At 56.7% G+C, this 12,893-nt stretch overlaps 1 protein-coding gene across 1 annotated transcript in view; it reads left to right on the top strand.

Annotated features, from left to right (window-relative positions):
• LOC120682203 overlaps positions 1-12,651 on the top strand; it is a 37,064-nt gene extending 24,413 nt beyond the window's left edge. The window contains exons 8-9 of the mRNA XM_039964004.1: positions 10,078-10,186; positions 11,783-12,651. Coding sequence (XP_039819938.1) covers positions 10,078-10,186; positions 11,783-12,270 — 597 coding nt within the window. The 3' untranslated portion in view covers positions 12,271-12,651. The remainder of the gene's footprint in view (positions 1-10,077; positions 10,187-11,782) is intronic.
• Positions 12,652-12,893: the final 242 nt, after the last annotated feature.

Below are 12,893 nucleotides of genomic sequence, written 5' to 3'. Positions count from 1 at the left end.
AGTGATACCTCACCCGGATGTGCTTGCTCCGTTCGTGGAAAACGGGGTTCTTCGCCAAGGCCAGAGCGGACTTGCTATCCACCCTGAGCTCCACTGCTCCAGAGTCTCTGCCGAGTAGATCACCAAGCAGTCGAGCAAGCCAGAGCGCCTGAGTCGACGCGGTGGAGGCCGCTATGTACTCGGCCTCGCAGTTGGACAAGGCCACCACCTGCTGCTTGACCGACTGCCAGCTAACGAGGCACTTGCCGAGGAAGAAGAGGATCCCGCTCGTGCTCTTGCTGGTGTCGATGTCGCCGGCGGGGTCGCTGTCGCTGTACCCGACGAAGTGTGCCGCTCTAGGGCACCTCGGGTAGTGGAGACCCGCAACATAGCGGATGATCCTCTTCACGGCCTGCTGGTGCTCCGTCGTCGGTCGCTGCATGAACCGACTAACGTAGCCGACGGAGAACGCCAACTCCGGCCGTGTGTGGGAGAGGTAGCGGGGGCTCCCCACAAGGCGCCGGTACTGAGTAGCGTCCACCTCCTCTGCCGTGCTGTCACGGCTCAGCTTCAGCCTCTCCTCCATCGGAGTGAGAGCTGGGTTGCAGTCGGTGAGCCCAGCGAGCTCGACGACGCGCTTGGCGTAGGCGGTCTGTCGAAGTGTGATCCCGGAGTTGTCCTGGTGCACCTCGATCCCCAGGTAGAAGGAGAGAGGCCCCAGGTCGCTCATCTGGAAGGTGGCCTTCATCTCCTCCTTGAACACCGCCACCTCCGCATCCTTGGTGCCGGTGATCACCATGTCGTCGACGTAGACACCCACCAGCAGGGCATTGCCTCCTTTGCCCCGCCGGTAGATGGCCGCCTCGTGCGGGCTTTGCTCGAAGCCCATCCCCTTGAGCGTGTAGTCCAGCTTGGCGTTCCACGCCCTCGGGGCCTGCCGCAAGCCATAGAGGGCCTTGCGCAGACGTAGTACCTTACCCTCCTTGCCGGGGATCGCAAACCCCGGCGGCTGGTGCACGTAGACCTCCTCCTTCAAGTCGCCGTTGAGAAACGCCGACTTGACGTCCATGTGATGGACACGCCAGCCCTCCTGGGCAGCTAGCGTAAGGAGGAGTCGCACGGACTCCATTCGTCCCACGGGAGCGAAGGCATCGTCGAAGTCGACTCCCTCCTGCTGCACGAAACCTCGTGCCACCAGGCGAGCCTTGTGCTTGACGACGGTGCCGGCCTCATCCCTCTTCAGCTTGAACACCCACTTAAGGGTGATCGTGCGGTGACCGCGAGGGAGATCAGCAAGCTCCCAAGTGCGGTTCTTCTCAACCGCGTCCATCTCCGACTGCATCGCGGCACGCCATGCCGCGTGTCCCTCGGCCTCTGCAAAAGACCGAGGCTCACCGTCGTCGCACGCGAGGTGCAACTGCGCCTCCAGGTCGTGAGGCACCAATCCTGGCACCGGCTGATCGCCGAGAAGGTCCTCCATCGTACGGTACCGCAGCGGCTCACCGTCGTGGTACACGTCGATACGCTCCTCGTCGTGAGAGAGCGGAGTAGCGAACTCCACCGGGCTGTGAGCAGGTGCTGTAGTAGGCGTGCCCGGAGGAGTGGCTGTCGGTGCTGGATTGCGCGGCGTCGCCGGCTGTGGTGGTGCAGCCGAGGAACTCGGCGCAGCTGGAGTCGCAGCTGAAGAGCGTGGTGCCGCCGGTGTGTCGGGCGCCAGAGTCGGTGGAGGCTCGGGGACCGGGGTAGGCACGCTCGGCGAAGAAGAGCTGCCTACTCCCCCAGCTCCCTCGAAGTGGACATACTCGACAGTGAAGTCGTCGTACGTCGGAGCCGAGCCGTCGTCCACCGCCTTGTCCCACGCCCATCCTCGCCCTTCGTTGAACACAACGTCGCGCGCCGTGCGCACACGCTGTGTCTCCGGGTCGAGAATGCGGTAGGCCTTCGAACCCTCCGCGTAGCCAATGAATACTCCCGGAGTGCTCCTGTCGTCGAGCTTGCCGATGTGGCCAAGCTCCTTGGCGAACGCGAGACAGCCGAAGACCCGCAGGTGGGAGACCGCCGGCTTACGCCCATGCCAAGCCTCATACGGCGTCATGCCGTCGAGTGCCTTGGTGGGCGAGCGGTTGAGGATGTAGACGGCCGTCACCACCGCCTCTCCCCAGAAGACAGCCAGCATTCCCCTCTGCTTGAGGAGGGCCCGGGACATCCCCACAACCGTCTGGTTGCGCCGCTCGACGACGCCGTTCTGCTGCGGGGTGTACGGCGCGGAGTAGTGTCGCTGGATGCCCTCATCCGCGCAGTACGCCGCGAACTCGGCCGCCGTGAACTCGCCGCCGTTGTCGGTGCGCAGCACGCGCAACTTGCGGCCGCTCTCCGCCTCCGCAGCGGCCTGAGCACGCCTGATGGCGTCCGCAGCCCCTCCCTTGCTGCCGAGGATCATCACCCACATGAAGCGGGAGAGGTCGTCGACGAGCAGCAGGAAGTAGCGCCGTCCTCCTGGTGTGACTGGTGTCACCGGGCCACACAAGTCCCCGTGCATGAGCTCGAGCCGCTCCTTGGCTCGGAAGCTCGCCTGCTAGGGGAAGGAGTGCCGCTTCTGCTTCGTCAGCACGCAGATATCGCAGAGCTGCTCCACGTGGTCGAGGCATGGGAGGCCTCGCACCATCTCCTTGGCGCCGAGCCGCTTCAGGGCCTCAAAGTGGAGGTGCCCAAAGCGCTCGTGCCACTGCCATGCCTCGTCGTCCCTGCGAGCTGCAAGACAAAGAGGCTGGGCCACCCCGACGTCGAGGATGTAGAGGCGGTTCTTCCCTCGAACCAACCTGGCGAGAAGCCGGCGACGGTAGTCCCAGATGCGGAGGACCCCGCTGTCGATCACCACGCGGGAGTCGCTCTCATCGAGCTGCCCAAGGCTGATGATGGAGTTCCGCAGCGCCGGGATGTAGTAGACTCCGGTGAGCATCCGGTGCTCTCCGGACTTGGCGGTGAAGATCACGGAGCCCACGCCCTTGATCTCCACGGCGGAGGAGTCCCCGAACCTGACGGAGCCACCTACGTCGACGTCCAGGTCGGAGAAGAACTCCCGCCGCCCGGTCATGTGGTGCGTGGCGCCGGAGTCGAGGTACCAGCCATCGACCCTGTCGTCGTCGGAGCCGTTGTCGAGGACTCGGGCACGCGGCTCGTCGAGGTAGAGTAGAGCGGTGGCAGGCGGTGCCGCCGGATGCGGCTCCATGTCCCCGTGGAGTAGGAACAGAGCCGGCTCGTCATCCGGCTGGGCCTCCGCGACGTGGGCTTGGCCCCCACGCCTCCGCTGCGGGCAGTCCCCGATCTCCGCGGGCGCCACCCTCGGCGTGCCCTCGTGCCCCGGCTTGGGCACCTCCGCGCCCCTTTCGCGGCTTGCCGCGCTTGCGGCCACCAGTCGAGGAAGTGGGCTCCCCCCTCCTCCTGTCACCGCGCTGGGCCTTCCACTGCTCCTGAGTAAGGTGGACCTTCCCACCGATGGAGATGCCTCCCGAGGGAGGCTGTGGCTTGTCGCTGTCGACGACCTTGAGGCGACCTATCGCCTCCTCGATCGTCATGGTGGAGAGGTCCAGCAGAGACTCGGGGACGCAGCGGAAGAGCTTCTCGACGGCTCTCTCCTCATCGTAGGTGTCGTCGCCGAACTGCACCACCTTCTGCAGCAGAGTGTTGAGACGGAGGGCGAAGTCATCAACATCCTCACCTGGCTTGAAGGCCAGGTTCTCCCACTCCTTGCGAAGTGCCTGGAGAGTGGTCTTGCGGGCGCGGTCGCTGCCGATACGTGCTGCAGCGATGGAGTCTCAGGCCTCCTTGGCAGTTTGCTTCTTGGAAAGCGTGAACTGCATCTCTGGCGGGGCTGCTGCGATGAGAGCATTCAGCGCCCGTCGATCCTCATCGTAGTCGATGTCGCCGTACCGGACTGCCTCCCACATATGCCGCACCTGGAGCTTCACCTCGATGACCGCGGCCCACTCGACGTAGTTGGTCTTGGTGAGGGTGGGCCACCCACCGCCGGGACCGACGTCCCTGACCACCGCTTGGAGGCCGTGGTAGCCGGGGGCGCCGCCGCGCGCACCCCAGCCAGGAGTGCCGCCACCGCCCTACGCGCCGCCGCCAAGGGCGCGGCCGCCGCCAGGGGCGCCGCCTCCACCCGGCGCGCCGCCGCCATGGGTGCGGCCTCCGCCGCCGGGTGCGCAGCCCCCTGGCCCGCCGCCGGGCGCGCGGGCCCCTGGACCATCGCCGGGCGCGCCGCCGTCCAGGCCGCCGCCGCCGGGGTGGGCTGCTGCCCACCGCGCGGTCCGCTCCCGCGCTCTCTCCCTCTCCAACTCCTCAAGGTCCTCGTCGTCTGTGGCGTCGCCGGCGATGGAGCCGCTGAAGCTGCCGCGCAAGGTCTCAACCTCGACCTTCGCCACACGCGCTGCATCCTCCGCCGCCTCTGCTTCCACCTCTGCCCTGGCCGCCGCCAGCTCCGCTGCAGCCAGCTTGGCCGCCCTCGCCGCTGCTGCAGCGGCTTGTGCCGTCGCTCGCCTGCGCTCCTATGCCGCGGCGAGCTCGGCATCTCGCTGACGCCGTGCGCTCGAGGCGACCGAGCGCTGAGACGGTGCGTCGGACATGGCGCGCCTCCAAGGGGTTGCTGCGTGGAGAAGACGCAGCCTCAGCTCGGGTGAGGAAGGTGGAGCAGAGGGTGCAGCAGGTGCTGCTGCGCTAGCTGCTGCTGCTGGTGGCTGAACTGCTGCTTGGGAGGGAGAAGAGCAGGAGATGTCTAACCTACAGGAAAGTACGGCTCGGATATCAGATGTTAGCAGCTCAATTTTCACTCTCATTGAGCTGAGAGGATGGCACTCAAGTTGGGAAAGTTTTCTGGGTTTTTCTTCGTTCACACTCACAATGCCATGTCATCCCAAGGGGGGCTGGGGATATATTTATACAAGGGGCTACAGGGCAGCCAAGCTAGATGCTAAGGACACTAGTTCAAGATGCTAACTGCTAGTCCTAACTGCTGTCCTAGATGCCAACTGAAAAGTAGTCAAGATGCTGTCCTTGCTGTCCTCTAGGGGCAGCAAAGCACAACGTGCTGCAGCCAGGGTTAAAAAAACCGCTGGGAACCGGACCGGTTACCGCGGTTACCGGTCTAACCGGCCCGGACCGGTTCCGGTTCCGGCCGGTTCAAACCGGGCCCAAATTCAAATTTTAAATTTGAATTCTAAAAAATGGAAAAATCCCCAAAAAATCTTAAAAATACTTCAAGTTGTGACGAATTTAATGATGTCAATTTTTTTCAAATATTCGTTCATTTAGTATACTTTGCGAGCATTTGAAGTTAAACAAAAAAAAACGTGCATACAAAAGTATACAAATACAATGTAAAAGTAGTACAAAAAAGGGTTGGAGGGTTCATTTAGGCTAAAACATGTTATACAAACATTCTTTTAGTATACTTTGCGGATATTTGAATTTAAACAAAAAAAGAAAAAAAATTGAATTTAGCGGGTTACCAGTCAAACCGACCGGTTACCAGTCAAACCGACCGGTAACCGGTCAAACCGGACTGGTAAACCGGTCTAACCGGCCGGTTAGCCGTTCGAAACCGGTATAACTGCGGGTTTTGAATTCAAATTTGAGTTTGACCGGTTTTTACCGGTAACCGGTCAAACCGGACCGGTTAGCCGGAACCGGACGCCGGCGGTTCGGTCCGGTCGGTCGGATAAAAAAACCCTGGCTGCAGCAAGAGCATCTCCTCTTGTGCAGCCCTACAAAGACCAAGTACATTATTAAGAGAAAGGAACCTAGGAGGGTTACTGTGCCAATGGAGGTGACGGGAAGCAAGGAACCGTTACCGACAACAATAGACGATGGATACCGCGAGAGAAAATTATGAGTAAGAGTGGAGGAATCAGAGGTCATGTGGGAGGTAGTGTAGAAGGGATAGAATTGGTGTAATAGATGGATCGTATTAGCTTGAGGCTTGGGGCTGAATATATAGGGGTACATGACTTGGAGGGCAAGAAGCCTCTCCTACAGATATGGTAGGATACGGATACAATCCTAATCTACCTAATATAGAGATATCCCTAATATACTCTAACATCCCCCCGCAGTCACAGCGGGAGCGTCACAGATGGTGAGACTGGAGAGAAGTCGATAAACTAACATCCCCCCGCAGTCACAACGGTCAGTGCGCCACAGATGCTGTGGCTGGAGTGGAAAACCACAAGGTTGCACAAGCAGATGATAGCCCTTTGTGCCGATGTCGAGGTAGCCGAGGTGAGGACGAGTAGCCATGGTCGATGATGCCGTACGTAGAGTAGCCGTGGTCGACGTAGCTATGTCGAGGTTGCCGAAGACAAGGTAGCCGCACATGAAGCCGCGGGCGCACGTGGAGGCGCCATGGTGGTGGCGTAATGGAGAAGATGCCGGAGACGAAGATGGCGATGCGTCGAGGCAGTCGTAAAGGGAGCGATGCCGAAGTCGAAGCAGTCAGGCCATCGGGCGACACATGCCCGAGCTTGCCAGGCTCGGGAATGCATCGGGGACGATGGGCACGCACCGGTATTGCCAATACCGAACGTGCAAGGGAGGAACGTGCAAGGCCTCCATGGCGGTCGCAGGCGCAGAAAAAGGCGAGGTAGAAGATGCCAACGCCTGCTGTTGCTGGAGTAGACGAAGTAGTTGGGGACGAGATGGCGACGCTGGCGACGTGGTTGTGCTAGACGAAGCTAGGAGGGGAATCCAGATTTTCCATCACAAGGCCGAATGATCTGGTTGACGCGATGGTGGCGCTCGAAAGAGACGGCGAAGAACTCGTACAGCTTGACGAAGACCATGCGCGGGGCGCGCAGCGACGAGTCCACGAGGTCGGGGACGTGGTCGACGGCGGTGAGGAAGCAACGGCGGAGAAGACCACGGGGTGACGCCACTACTGCCCGAAGAGGCGATGCAGCGGCAGCCCTCTGTGCTCGGTGAAGGGCGCGCTCGACGAGGACGGACGTCACGGGAGCCGGGTGGATCACGCACATCGGCTGATCAGATCGAGTAGCGTGATGCGAGACGACGATGGCGAAGGCGATGTCGAAGGTGGAGCCTCCCGATCGGTGGTGGCGAAGACGAGCCGACGTAGGTCGACGTGCAGACAAGGGGGCGCGGCACAGGCAGGCGTTCCGGTTACGCCGCAGGCCACGCCGGCAACACAGTCGAAGGCGATGAGGAAGTCGGTGTTGTCGAAGCCGATGTCGATGATGCACGAGTCGACGGCGGTGGGCGATGGGGACGCAAACCCGATCACAGATCGGGAAAAAGAAAACAACAGCAGCAACCGATCGGGAAGGCGACAGGGCGCTGGTCCGTGGGCGGACGACGGGGTGGCGCGGATCAGGCGAAGCGACGGTGGAGCGACTCGGATAGGTCGGAGCAACGGCCACCGGCGAAGAGGACCCGTCCAGGCCTCCTCCACCACGACTAAGGGTGCGGCCACCACCACGGTGGCGCGCTGCATCGGCGGCGAGGAGTGCAGCCGCCACCATGACGGCTGCGCGGAAGGAAGGGCCCAGCCGGCGGCGTGAAGGGGCGCGACCGGCGGCACAACGATGAGGTCTTCGATCTGGTGGAGCTTGACGACACGACGACAGGCGGCGGGATCAGATGGATCCATCGCAGACTCGAGGACGATGACGAACACGGCGGTCAGAGGGACCGGCCGCGCATCTAGGAGGGCGCTGCCCCCGGCGGAGATGGATCTCCCCGGGGGCGCGCGGCGGCGGAAGCTAGGTCTAGGATTAGGAATCCTAGTCTCGTGATACCATGTAGTAGGGATAGAATTGGTGTAATGGATGGATCGTATTAGCCTGAGCCTTGGGGCTGAATATATAGGGGTACATGACTTGGAGGGCAAGAAGCCTCTCCTACAGATCTGGTAGGATACGGATACAATCCTAATCTACCTAATATAGAGATATCCCTAATATACTCTAACAGGTAGCACAGGAGTCGAAGAACCAGTCGTTGGTAGCGGGCTGATTCAGGGAGACGGTGCTGAAAGGGGAGGCCAGGGACTGCTGATCCCAGCCGGCCGGGGTCAACGGCTGGAGTCTGGACGCCGGGCGCCTAGGGAAGGTATGCCATCTGTCCCTGTGCAGCTTGCGCCTTGGCGGCCTGCGCCTGCTGCATCGCTTGGGCTTGAGCAGCCTGGATGGCGTGGGCCTGCGCCTGCTGGGCCAGCAGGGCTTGCTGAACCAGCAGCGCCTGCTGCTGCTGCTACGCCGTCGGGGCTGCGGGGAGAGGCGTCGTGGGCCGCGGGCCAGGCCACATATGGATGGCCCCGGCCCACGGGTGGAGGATGGACGGCCAGGGGGCGCCACCAGCACCGCCTGTGCTGGGCGCGGAGGCCGGCTTGGCGCCCCCGAACTGCCCACTGCTAGAGGACGGCGGTGTCTCGCCGGAGCGAGACTTGCCGCTCCGTCGGCGCCGATCCTTGGACTTGCCACCGGGATTCCCACCCCCGGAGTTGGAGCCCCCGTTGCGGGAAGGCTGCTGGGGGGGGGCGAGCGCCGGACGAGGACGACGGCGCTGCCTCGGATGGGGCACCCTTTCCAGCAGCGAGGAGAGCTATAGAGGGTGCCGAGGGCTGATGCGCCATGGTCAGCTCCTCTAGGATCAGCTCGTTGACGGCGTCCTTGAACTTGGGGAAGGGGTTGCCGCGACGGATGTGGCGGCCGGCGTCACTGAAGCACTCGTTGAGGCCTCGGATAAGGTTGAGGGTCAACGTGCGATCGGTGACGTGTTCCCCAAGATCTGCAAGCTGCTGCGCCATGCTCTTGAGGTGCCTGCAAAAATCCGAGATGGATAGATCACCTTGGACGAGATTGCGGAACTGGACGTCGAGGTGGAGGGCATGCGTCTCCCGGTTGCTGAGGAACTGGTCCTCGAGGGCGCACGAAACGGTGCGAGCGGAGGCGTCGCGGTCGATCACCGTCTCGGCGAGGTCGGGGGAGATCGTGCTGGCGATCCAGGACTTGACGACGCAATCCATGCACGTCCAGCCCGGGAAATCAGGCGCCGGGAGATCGGCAAGGACGTGGGACTCCAACGAGTACTTGCCGATGACGAGGAGGATCTGATCTCACCAGCGGGTGTAGTTGCCGGCGTTCAGATCGAGGACGACGTGGACGAGGCTCCGGATGTTCTGTACGCTGATGGCTTGAGCGTGCAGGTTGACGATGGCGGCGGCTTCATGAGCCAGGACGACGTGGTGAAGGTCGGCGCTGTCGTGGACGGAGTCGCGGTCGTCGTCGTCGTCGTGGGCCTCCTTGTCGCAGCGGTCGGCGTCGGGATCGCCTCCCGCAGCGATGGCGCGCTTGCAGGCCGCCCTGGCGTGGGCGCCGCGTGCGCGCGCGGCGGCGGCCGCCTCCTTCTCTGTCGTCTCTGCCTGAGCGAGCGCGGCCTCGCGCTTGGCCTTGAGGGCTTGGGCGTGTTCCTCGCGCTCGGCGGCGGCGGCGGCCTTCGGGGAGGGTGGGGGGGGGGGGGGGGGGGGTGCCGGTCATGGTGACCGGAGGCGCAGCAAGGGGCGCGGCGTGCGGCCTAGGGGTGGTGCGCCTAGAGCAGTGGAAGGAGCCGGGGTGAAACCCTAACTCGTGATACCATGTAAGCAATATGAATTGCAGGAAATGATTGGATTGATTGATAGGGTGCAACAATGTGTGTACATATAGGCAGGAAACCCTAGATGGTTTATAGAAACACCACCATCAGGGGACCCTGCCACCATCTGCCAACCAGGGGGCGGCGTCCCTAGCCAGTGAGGCTGGGCGCCGGCCACCCAAGGCCCGGCAGGGCCTGCTAACCATAACCCTAATAGCCTTGCTAACAGTAAGGTTTAATATCATTAACTTATCCTCCCTACAATCTAGGACATTCTCTTTGTTATGATAGTGCAATCAAGTGAGACCATTGGTTGAAAAAGGTATCCTGTAAGATATACTTATCATGTTCATCTAGAACTAGTTAGTGCAATAGCAAGAAGTTTCCAAGATATGATGTTCAACTCTCTTTTCTTATAATATTTGATACATGTTTTTCTTGGACCATCAGCCTCAAAGTATGCTGAAAAGACTAAAAGCAGAAGGACAAACAAAGCACAAGTCGAGGAGAGCACTGGTTTTGAACAAGGAATTACCTAATGACCAGACTTCAAATCACTGTAAGTTCGAGGAGAGCAGGTATAGGATATGTGTTTGTCTCAAGTACAACAATCATGTTACTTCCTGTCGAACAAATTTTTCATATATAAAAGTCACAATAACTGTACATACTTCAAATCACTGTAAGTTGTGGTTATATGGTATTTTAGAATTATAGACCTTGCAGCTACAAGATGTGTGTTCATTGCAACTACAACAATTATATTACATTCTGTCGAACTAATTTTTCATATATAAAAAGGGCATACCCAGTGCAAAAGCTCCCACACAAGGCGGATCTGTGAAAGGGATAATTTGTCATCTATAAAAGTCATAATAACTGTGCATAGAACATTTGGTATGAGCATCATTAAACTAAATATTTATTAGCCGATACTTGGTTTGTGGTATGCTCCAGCTCTATACAAGATAATGAGGTGTTTTTTTTCTTTTGGAAAAGAAACCCCCACTGTGATAATTGGGTGTTTACATTGCTTGGGATGCAGTACTGGTAAAAAACTACCAACCATTAATAAAAATGAGAGTGTTCTCTAGTTAAGGGAACTAGGGAAGATGGCTAAAGGGATCGACTCTAGTAGTGGAAGAGAGATAATGTAGGGGAAACTTCTTTGTTATTTATTTTGCCTGATAACTTCCTTGCACTCAGCTGTTCTTGAGCTGTATCAAGTGATGAAGTTCCATAGATGATTCAGAAGCAAACCGATGGAGATCATTGCAGAAGTTAATGATAAACGATGCTATCACAGTGTTACATTTTGTGCCCACTGAATTGCCATTGTTGTTTGCCGCTGAATGTCAATAGATGTGGTTGAATCATCCAAGGGCGATGCACTTTTGGATAGGATATCATATAGAGTGACCGGACAACGATAAAGAACTGAAATAAATTCAATGAAAGATGACAAAAACAGCAAAGCCTTCTAGTCTGATGCAAGCTGGGGTATCTAACTTGTTCAAGACTAGAACTCAAGCAAAAGATGAAGCCTAACAGGGGCCTGTCGATAGGAAGGGGGGGAGAACTTATATAAGGCATCAATAGGGATTACCTAAAACATTGTTCATGGTTCCGCACACCTCTATCCAATGTATAGTATGTAGTGTAGTAACTTTGTATAGCATCAGTCTCTATCATCCAAAGATGACAATAAACCAAACCCTACTTTGTTCTATCTTGTCTTACACATCTAGCTTAAAGCTTGTTTGCTCTTTTTTTGTTGCTACCATAGGTTACAAGAAATAGAAGAAGACTTGTATCATCCTGTCCCTGAACTCACATGTATAGCATGAATAACATGTTGCTAGAGACTCACAACCTCACGGCTCACCCTTAGCATGCCCAACCCTGACCTAGAGGTTATAGCACTTTGGCTTAAGAAGCATCCTATACTAACACACCTCATTTCGAGGTCCTTCCAAATGGATACAAACTGAATTTTGGAGTACTGAAGTACGCTTTGCATGCTATAGCTGGCTAGTCTGATTTCAAAGGTTTTATGTAAAAGAATGGTTCCGAGTTACATTTTTCCTAGCGTGCAATGTAATTGTATTTTGTTTTACTACATACCGTGTAATGATTTCCATCTGTCATGTCGTAGCTGAAGGTGGGTTAACTCCAAAGTCTGATCCCAAAGGAAATAAGTTTGCCAATGAGAAAGCTACAAGCACACATGAAATTGGTTCAGAGGCTACCAGACGACGAAGAGGGAGGCCAAAGAAAATCTTGAAGCAAACGAATGAAAGTATTTCAGATCGTCATAGGAGACATTATGAGACAAAGCACAATGAGGTGAAAGAGGAAGTGGATATTGGTGTTGAGCAAGGCATGCCGAATGGGAAGAGTAAAGAGCATACTGAGATGTTGTCGGAGTGCACTACAGTAATCCAGGAAGTGGAAAATAATAGCAGCATATCAGAAAGGAACTTGTCGTGGAAGGGAGACGAATCTGATTTGGTGGCTGGCCCGCGCTTGGAGAGCCAAGAGAATGGCAGATTGACTGAAGCTGGTGAGAAGGCAACGTGCTCCTCAGTTCACAAATTTTACAAGAGATGTAGCAACCAGATGCACGGCTCGAATAAAGGATAAATTAGATCAAGTTGCCTGGTAAGTTTGGATCTCGTCTCCAAAAGATCAACCAGGCTGATCGTTGGTCTTGAGGAAATATCCAATACAACTGAAATTGCCAACAACTGAACGCATATATCAAAAATAATCAACTAGGGCCTTAATCAGGGGACAAAATTTCAACTGAAGTTGATCTCTGTGTCCAGCTTTTCCGGATTTCCTTCCATTATCAGGGGCGTGAAGCGAAAATAAATGAAATAGTCCATTTGATTCTTGTATCGGGGAACTGATTACTGCTTAAAGCAAGCAGGATGTTAATATTGATAACAGCGACTTTGACACTCTCAAGGTTGACTTTGTAAAATTGACACTCTCCTTGTTAACATTTTGATTTTTTTGACATCTTCATTATTTTAATGACTTATTTTCGTTTTAAATTAACAAGTTAAGAAAAAGATTAATTTGCCCGTCGTATATGTTTAGCCCTGCAAATGGGCTGCGAACCAAGTTAAACCCAACCAATCCATTTTCATAAGGTAAATTAATATTACCTATTCCAAACCACCATCACCACACACCAATCCAGCTTAAATATTTCAACTCATAATGTAATAAACTATTACCTAAATTATGGTTACAATATA

This window comes from Panicum virgatum, chromosome 7N (assembly GCF_016808335.1).
Source record: "Panicum virgatum strain AP13 chromosome 7N, P.virgatum_v5, whole genome shotgun sequence".
NCBI classification, from domain to species: domain Eukaryota; kingdom Viridiplantae; phylum Streptophyta; class Magnoliopsida; order Poales; family Poaceae; genus Panicum; species Panicum virgatum.
This window is presented reverse-complemented; position numbering and strand designations above follow the sequence as displayed.